The 9,375-nt window shown below is 50.1% G+C and overlaps 1 protein-coding gene across 1 annotated transcript; it reads right to left on the bottom strand.

Moving 5' to 3' along the window:
* Positions 1–660: 660 nt before the first annotated feature.
* On the bottom strand, positions 661–4,071 carry LOC127301210 (probable inactive receptor kinase At1g48480). The gene is made up of 2 exons (XM_051331432.2): positions 2,604–4,071; positions 661–1,390 (listed from the first exon to the last, which is right to left on the bottom strand). The coding sequence occupies exons 1-2, from the start codon at positions 4,006–4,008 to the stop codon at positions 762–764; spliced, it is 2,034 nt and encodes a 677-aa protein (XP_051187392.1). The 5' UTR covers positions 4,009–4,071; the 3' UTR covers positions 661–761.
* Positions 4,072–9,375: the final 5,304 nt, after the last annotated feature.

The raw sequence follows: 9,375 nt of genomic DNA, 5'->3' as shown, positions 1-9,375 counted from the left end.
TATGTAAGCTCAAGGGCATTGGTAAGGCCATAACACAGATCCACCCGTACACAAAGCGCTTGTTAATGTTCAAGCGACGATTGTCATTCTGGGGTCATGGTGTATTTGGCGACGCCGCAACCATATGGTGCTCAATGCAGCCATGTAGATATATCATCATAACACGGTACACATCGAGATGGCGCCTATGGAGGTGGGCACACAGTGCGCTTTACAAAGGCAGGCGATGGATCGAGGACAGTGGATGACGGTGAGTACTAGACATCTTTGAGGGTAGGGGGTACGATGATAACACTAAGTAAACCTTGAGTAATTATGTAAAACATAGGGGTGTTGTATAGGACGCTTGGCTATAGTACCGAGAACAAACTTCGTTCTCAGTAAGACGACATCATCCGGTCTTAATTGCAACCCTTGAAACTCACCATTAGCATGGATCACGAAACAAATCTAACGGTTCGCGGGCATTTTTCGTACTTGCAATCTCACTACTTGTAACTCAAGTGCACATGCAAATTCAACATTTTAGGAGCATGAGCTTGGTTGTCTACTGAAAACTAGCAATTTCGTTTCAAAAATTGACACAGAAGGCATTTGAAGTGTAGACTTGTAGTAAGAATGAAGTTCTTTCTGATTATCCGAATGAAGGAAAATACAGCTTTATCAAAAAAAGAGGAAAATACAGCTAATTTTACATGCTTATACATAAATTGCCGATCAGAATTAAGGGACCGCCGAGTGTCTCAGTTTAAATGCTCGTGTCATGCTTCCGCGGAGTGAGACCGGTCGTCCTCGTCGCGGATGGCGTTGACCATCCCGGCGACCTCCCTCATGGTCGGCGGCGCCTCACCCGGCGCGGCGTCGACGCACCTCATGGCGACTTGCAGCAGCCGCACCATGCGCTGCTCGTTGACGACGGCGTCGCGGGCGAGCAGCGCGCGGTCGAACACCTCGGCCGTCCACTCCTCCTGGATCACCGAGGTCACCCACCGCGCGAGCTCCGCACCGTCGCCCTGCGCCGCCGTGGCCTTCCCGGTGAGCAGCTCCAGCAGCAGCACGCCGAAGGCGCGCACGTCCGCGCGGAGACCGGAGCTCCGGCTGCTTCCGCCGGTGCCGGGGGCGAGCGGCGGCGCGATGACGCCGTACTCGCTGATGCAAGGCTCCATGCCGGCCGTGAAGAGGATGTTGGAGGTCTTGAGGGCGCCGTGGGCGACCGCGCCCTCCGCGGCCGCGGCTGAGTCGGACGAGGAGGAGTTGGAGGAGGACGAGTAGGAGCTCGCGCCGTGGCCGCGCATGGCGGAGTGCATGAAGGCCATGCCATCGGCGACCTTGGCAGCGATGTGGAGGCGCGCCGGCCAGTCAAGCGGGGCCTGGCTGCTCTCTATGGAGCCTGCAAATCATCGTCGAGAGAATCTCATTATATTCATGATTCGTAATAACATTTTACTGAGAAGTAATTTATGCAGCAAGAATTATTCTACTAAGAATTAGTGAATGCAGGAATATTTAGAAAACGTATTTATCATATGGAAGAACTCTTGAAAGTTCACAGTAGTTGAATTTTTTTCATGAAGAATGCAAAAAAAGATGTCCCTAAGGAACTCTTTGTTTTTTCACCAAGTAGCCAAAGTGTATTATCTTCTCATGAACATATCTTTTTTTTGCGGGGGGGGGATTTTTCTCATGAACATATCATGAAAGAAGATTCCCGACCACTTGATCAAGTTTATGATCTTCTTTACTACCTCCATCTTAATGAATAAGACGTCACACGCATTTTCTGACGAAATTTGACCAAAAGAAATGAGCAACAATATCTCGATAATATTGTATATAATTGATATTGTTACATTCATATTCGTATTGAAAACAAATTCTAGCGATACCAATTACACATCCAATATTCCTTATATACATGGCTTAAATCTTGGTCAAAGATAAATCTTGAAAATCGTGTACGCCATATTAATTGGAATTGAGGGAGTACTAAATTTATTTTTAAGCTAAGTTTTTTTAAGAGTACGCAATTGCATATCTTAGATATTTTTTAGCTAAGTGGCCTCGAATCTTCTCCACTCAATTGAGGAGTGGGGTCTTTTTTTTTTTTTGAGAATCACTTTGCAATTGATGGGCTCTTAGGTTGAATGTAGTACATATATCAAACTATAAAGGAAACAGGCTTCCTTTGTTGTGGGCTGGACACGGCGCAACTGTAGAGGGCTGTCTATTTTTTAGCCCACTACAAAAAGAAGTGGGTTAGCTATGTCCCAATCCGTATAAAGAAATTAGGCTCATTCGGCCACAAAGCATGTAATTATTTGGGCTCTGGCGCCAGGTTCAAATCTATTCTATTTCTATGGCTTGTACTAGAATGTTCAAAGTAGTGGAACTTGTTTGAATTGGTTAATTCTTGGGGATATCCAGGCGCACAGAAATTCGAGTTATCTTCTACTCCGTATTAGACAGACATCTATAGTGAACCGATATATGATCGTTGAATTTCGTGTAGAATGTTCAAAGTAGTGTAACTTGTTTTTTGAATCGATGTGGTCTGAAGCAAATTATTTTGTTGTAACGAGAAGTGCAAAGAAGCAGCAGCATACCGTGGAGTTGCCTGTGGAGGCTGCCGCTGCTCTGAAACTCGTACACCACCAGCTTCTCCTGGGCGGCGCAGTAGAAGGCCAGCGGTGGCAGGACGGCCGGGTGCCTCGCGCGTGCGACCCGCTCCATCCGCTGCCGGAACTCGTCGTCGGTCACCGACGCGTCCTTGATCCGCTTCACCGCCAGCGCCGCCCCGCCGGGCACCACCACCTTGTACGAGCTCCCGTAACGCCCGCGACCAAGCAGCTCTGCCGGCGACTTGAGCAGGTCCTCGAACCGTAGGTCCTTGGCCGCCGCGGCCGCGGCCGCCGACGTGACGGAGGCCGTGCCCGACCGCCGCAGCACCACCAGCGACACCGACGGCGCGCCTCCGGCCGCTGTCGCGCTCCGCTCCGACGAAGCGGGCAGCGAGTAGGCCGACTTGCTCGCCGTCGTCGTCGGGTCGGTGCTGCTGTCGAAGATTTCCTTGCCACCACCCCTGCCCTTCTTGCCCAGTCTGTTTTTTCGTTTCCTGGAGCAGAGCTTGTAGACGACGAAGCCCACTATGACGGAACCGAGGAGGATGTACCCGAGGTACATCAGGATCTTCCGCGTCTTCTTTGATTTGCTCTCCCCATCCTTACCGGGGGAAGGCGATGCCGGACACTCGGGGAAGAGAGGTTTGCCGCACATGCCGGCGGCGTTGTCCGCGAAGCTGGACATGTCGATGATTCCGAGTTTCTTGGGGATCGGCCCGGTGAGGTTGTTGCTGGACACGTTGAAGCTCCGGTAATTGGGGAGGTTGAAGTCCGGAATGGTGCCGTCGAAGTGGTTGTTGTTGGCCGCGAACCTTACCAGGTTGGGAAGCTGGCGGAGGCTGTCTGGGAGTTCGCCGGAGAAGTCGTTCCTGGAGACGTCGAGCACGCGGAGCCTCCTGAGCTGGCCGAGGGAGCTCGGCAGGCTGCCGGAGAGCCGGTTGTGGTCGAGGAAGAGGTAGGGGAGGCCCGAGCAGGCCGAGATGCTCGCGGGGAGGCCGCCGGTCAGCGAGTTGTTCTGCAGGTTCACTCGGCGGAGCGCACGCGCGGCGCAGAGCAGCGACGCGTCGATGGTGCCGTTCAGGTTCTGCGACTGGAGATCGATGTACTTGATCTTGCCGGCGTTGGGGTCGCCGTTGTTGAAGCACACGACCTGCTCGCCCCACTTGGAGACGCTGCCGTTGCCGGTGGCGCCAGGGCAGGGGTCGGTTGAGTTGATCCACCCGAGGGCTAGCGCCCTCTCCTCGCCAACATCACCGCCTCCGGCGAGCTTGACCAGAAACTTGACGAGGGATTCCTTCACGTCGTCCGACTCCTCACCACGCACCCCAGACGAGCAACACAAGAGTAACACCACTACGACGGCAGCAGCCGCGGCAAGAGTCCTCCCCATGATTAATTTGCTGATCGGACACCACACAACTCACTGAACCCCGCCGGCGCGTGCCCCGGTGCAACTGAGCTCTACTGTCTGGACATGGATTAAGATGGCGCGGGAGGAGGCCGTGATATGGCTGCATGCATGGCGCTGGCACGCACGGGCTGCTCACTTCCAAGTGGACAAAGACGGCGAAGTTTTCAAAGGCCGGTTCGTGTTGGCCCGTGTGCTGGAGCCAGACAGCCTGGGACAAGGTGGAGGCGCCAGATGCCGGCCGGGAGCGCATTTCGCCATCGGCGTCTCCGGGCCGGCCGGGGCGACGGCACGAACAGGTCGTTTGGAACACGCCTCACGTCTATATCACGGATTCAGTGACAGGGAGTATCTCTCTGCTTACTGAACCCAACAGAGATGAGATCTGATTTGACGCCGTCGTAAACTTGCAAGGCTTGGGGCATGTGTCTTGACTTAAGCCGACGTTTAGGGGACCTGGGTGGTATATTGCTTGTGTCCTGGAAAACAGTAATACTTGGCTGAATATTCATCCCGTGAGTTGGTGTTTATGGCTTGGCTTGTATGAAAATATTATACAGCAAATGGACACTCAGAATGGAGTGAGGTTTCAAGAATTCCGAGCGCTTGGCATGGTTTGGGGTGTATTAATTAAATTGTATCTGAGTTAAATTTCTCCCCAATACCTCTCAATCCACTCCAGTACACTTAAGAAGCGTATTAACCGAACAATGCCTCCAAGATTCAGCGACGCCTCCGGTTTTTTTTTTTTTTTTTTTTTTTTTTTTGAGAACACAGTACAACGCAGACGCTCACAAACACGCATGTACAAACACCCCTATAAACGCACGCACGCACATCCTACGCCTATGAACACCTTCGAGGGACTGAGTCGGCATATCTTGAGGTTGACGAAGTCACCATTGGCGCCTCGCTGTTGACGGACACGTCATCTACCACTGAAAGCATAGCGCTGATTAAATCCTGGAATAAATCCAGGTAAATGCAAACACTCATGCCAAGTCTAGAACTTGAACCTGGGTGGGCTACAACGTATAACAATTTTGTGTAACGACGCGCACGGAGGTGGAATACAAGGGGAAATTCACAGTATCGGGGGCACGTAAATATCTTGCCTCCATTCAATATGGCATTCTTCCTATAAATGTTCCAACACTACCCGGCCAGCCAGGGGTCTGAGAGGGGCAAAATCATCTGATCCGTTCGTTTGGCCTTGCCACAGTAAATTCGTTCCCCACTTTTCACCACAGCCGTTCGATGCAATCATTTTTTTTGCACCCGCTGCTGCTCGTTCTGAGTCCCTGTATGCTGGGTCCGAGGGCGTGTGGGGCAGCCACAGCCAGAGGCAGCGAAGCCGGTTCCCTCGCGTCTCCTTCGTTTCTGTGCGCGTGAGGGCATGAGATGGTGAAAACCTAGATCGGTGAAATTCTCCACCAACCCGCTGCCTCCCTCCTGCCCAATCCTCTTCCTCCGCAAACCTAGAGCGTGTGGAGGCCGACGCCGGGGTCAAAGCCGAAGCAGCAGAGCAGCAACTTGGAGGAGCCAGTGCCGGGTGAGAGGAGGTGCTGCAAGAGCACGCCCCGGAGGAGGCCGGCAGAGCGGGCGGCGAGGGGAACCGTCCCTCCTCGATTTGGTCGGTGGCCGGCCTCGTTTGGAGGAGCAGCCGTGCTCGTCCGGAGGAGGGGGACGAGGGTCGTGGCAGCGGCGCCCGAGGCCGCGTGAAGCAGCAACAGGTTGAGGTCGAGGCAGCGGCGGCGATGCCGGCCGCGGCGGACGCGAAGGTGGAGACGCGCCTGGCCGAGGTCGGGAACTGAAGCTACAACGGCCTCGTCTCGATTTGCCTCCATGGTCTGACTTCTCTCTCCTTACTCAGGTTTTGGTGGGGCGGGAGTGCAGGTAAGCCGGCCGCACGCGGCCTCGCGCGGCACTTGCGACGGCTGGACGACTCCGCTCAAAAGCAAGAAGGTTGCCGCTGACCATCATCCCAGTTCCCAGGCGACCACTAGCATGAAAGGGGCAAAGCACTGTGAGTTGCAGATTTCTGATTTGTTTTTTCCCATCTCGTAGCAGTTCTCTTTTATTGGGTGCTTCTCTTAAAATTTGTTCCGCTTTCGTATAGATGGAAGCAGATGTGTGCCTTACAAAAAAAGGACAGAAATCAGTTCGTTTAGTAGAAGGGAGGGGTGCTCTACCAATCCCTACTTAAATATTCAATAGCATTGATGGCTTATTAGAATATTATAATCTGCCTTGCACTCTCCGTTTGTAGTCTCAGTTCAAAATGTATTGATTTGTTCGATTGTGAGTTTTTCGGATCCTGGTGCAGATTTGTTTTTTTTTTAAATATGCTATATCCATTCCACCACGGTGCCTCTACCTCAGATTTATTGTCTCAAAGATGATAAGAGAGATGCGGTGTGAGCAGTATTGTTTATGAGTATGTGGTCTGCTAAATAATGCTCAATCCCAGATTTTCAGTGTCAGTGGCAATAACTAACAATGGTTTCTGCTATTCTTAGGTGTAGCTTTACTGCACTCTCAAAAAAAGGAGTAGCATCACCAAGACAGTTCTGGGCATGAGTGAAACAAAGGTATTACTGTTATAATTAACTTTACTATACTGCATGACCTATTGTATTGTATTGTCCTGAAGTATTTGGAGTTCCATTCATAATACCCTATTGGTGTGGGCATACAAGCTTCATTTAATATCACCATCACCGTGCTCATTTATACTGTGTAACCAAACTGAAAAGATTAAAGGAATCTTCGATCAAGTCTGTTTGATTTTTTACTCTATAAAATGAATTAGAGAATTTTTTTTGTTTGATCATGTATTTGCAGTCAGCTGCATTTTTTATTTGCTAAATTTTGCGTGCTTTAACATTTGCATGTACATGATCAATTTGGATTCTTGTCATTTTGGTTCTAAAGATGATGAGTTTCAGAATGTGGTTAGTTCTGAGTATTGTGCCACTGTTATTTTCTCTCTTTGTAGCTGAATAATTAGAGGGACTGTATAGACCTGTTCTTAGCTCTATAAGCATTATTATTCTTTAGTTTTAGCTGTGTTAATTGTGCCACTTCTGTTTTCTCCCGTTGCACCTAAATGATTAGCAAGACCGTTTGGACTGAAGAATGTTCCACGCGAGAGAAATAGCATGCTGATATTATCCTGAACTAAAAGCATAGGGAGAGGACGAGTGCTATGTGTGTGTTTAATTTTCATGACTATGAAACTCAGCTCATCCTTTCTTTGATTCAGCACTTCGATACTTGGTTTGTTTGATTCTGCACTTTGATAATTCTTTTCTTGATTTGAACTCAGTTTGTTTTAAGCTATGTTTCCTCTGCTCATTACTTCTAATACTTGGATACTTCGATTCTGCACTTTGATGCTTGGTTCCTTTCATTCAGCCTTACATAGAATTGCCTTTGTGGAGCGCATCTTGGAAGAGGTGGAGGCGTGCGGATCGAGCCGGATGGGGTGGCCACCGTGGCACGCGGGCGAAGGAGGAGCTCAAGGAGCACGTCCCAGAAGAGGGCGTCAGCGGTGGCACGCCAATCGACTACACCGCATCCTGGGCCTCGAGATCTTCTCCGGCAAGACCAGGGGAGCTTCCATGGCAAGAAACATGGTCAATGACTCCAGGTTAATTTTCTCTCTTCTTTTATCAGCTCCGCGGGGTCGCTCAGGCTCGGTATGCGCACCTGTTCGCCCTCCATGAGACCGTGTACCAGCTGTTGCAGTTCTGTGCTCGGCGCTAGCCTTTTCTTGGTGGTTGAATTTGCCTTGGTCTGCTGCTGCAGGGTGACGTGGAGCTCCAGGCCAAGGTAACGAGCAAATTCTTCTTCGAGGTTGAGATCGGCGGGAAGCGCGTGGGCAAGGTGGTCATCGGGCTCTTCGGCGAGGTCGTCCCAAAGATGATTGACAACTTCCGTGCCCTGTGCACTGGTATATCAGGCTAATTGATACTATGCAAATTAGCTCTCCCCACGCCCCAATTTTGAGAGCAAATCCATTCCTTATGTCAGTAAGTGTGTCCAGTAGTATGTATCTGGACTCATGCATCGTTTCTCTCTGTTTTGGTTGGGGCAGGAGAAAAAGGGGATGTATACAAGGGCTGCTACTTCCACCGAATCATCAAAGGATTTCATGATTCAGGGTGGGGATTTTGCAGGAAAACAATGTAAGAGCTGTACACCCTGTAAACTAGCCAGTTTACTTCGTTCCTACTCCTCCTTACTATACAACGTATATCAATTCGAGGAAGAATAAATTGTCAGGTTCCCCGTTGTTACAGATGGTACTTTATGCAACATTTATCCATTGCTGCACTTATAGGGTTTAGTGATGTCTCTGATTCAGATGTTAAATTCTCCAGGTCTGAAGAGCATTAGTGGCCTCTGTTCAGCCTTTTCTCTTCATCTATTCGGCAGCCGCTGTTGGTGGACAACGGCGGCCTCAGGTGGTGCATGGTGGGTCCTGCCAAGTCACCGACACGATTTCTCCCACGCAGGTGACTGGCGGCTGGGCAACGCCGCGACCATTGAGCCGAAGGTGGCTGAGCGCCAGAGCTCCCAGCTTAGGAAGACGACGCGACGGGATGGCGCAGCACCACGGCCTTCAGCACCCTTGCCGTTAGCAGCCTGCCCCTGTCATAAGTCCTCTCGCGACCTGTTGGTTCTTCTGGTTGGTAGCAGCGCAGCATCTTATTTTTGTATGCGAAATCATCAAATCTGCTCCAAAACTTGGGCATCAAAGAAAATATGGCTTGCAGATTCTGATCACACCTCGTGTTGTTGCAGCTCCAGGACGAGGTGGTCATCTTGCTAGGTTTCGGAGCCCTGTGGGCCTCTTTGCCGCTCGTCCTCGTCACCCTCTCTGCACCAGCATCTCGCTTCCTTCTTGCTTCCAGTCAGGATGGGAGGCTTCTATTTAGGAGGCGCTCATGGTACTAGGTCTCCATAGACCTGGCCGTTTCAGAATGGGAACAAGGTAATAACGCTCCTTATGAAAAAAACACATAATATTGCTTTGGGTCCTGTTATAGCCACATTTGTGTTATGGCCAAAACATACCATTTCTTTGTTACAAGTAAGCTTCATTTCCACCATAAAAACTACTTGTTTGGTATGAAAATGAAACCATGAGCAGTATATCTCTCGATGGGTGAAATTTGGCAAATGTAGCAATTTCCTTGGTCGTGCAAAATTTGTTGTTGGTGCTTGTGTAATGATGTTTATTAAAATATGGGAAAGATAAATACAACATTGCATTTTTAAAGAAATGATCATGTAAATATCAATAGCGGTGAATTAATGGCAATCTGTTTTTGTACTTTATTT

This window comes from Lolium perenne, chromosome 5 (genome assembly GCF_019359855.2).
Source record: "Lolium perenne isolate Kyuss_39 chromosome 5, Kyuss_2.0, whole genome shotgun sequence".
Classification (NCBI taxonomy): domain Eukaryota; kingdom Viridiplantae; phylum Streptophyta; class Magnoliopsida; order Poales; family Poaceae; genus Lolium; species Lolium perenne.
Note: the sequence above shows the minus strand (reverse complement) of the source record. Positions and strands in the feature narration are given on the sequence as shown.

What these genes read in the sequence shown, in the direction of transcription:
- LOC127301210 (XM_051331432.2), bottom strand. Translation starts at nt 4,008, where the DNA reads ATGGGGAGGACTCTTGCCGCGGCTGCTGCCGTCGTAGTGGTGTTACTC. An exon ending in CCTCCACAGGCAACTCCACG is followed by an intron (nt 1,391 to 2,603) that starts GTATGCTGCTGC and finishes GATGATTTGCAG; the next exon opens with GCTCCATAGAGAGCAGCCAG.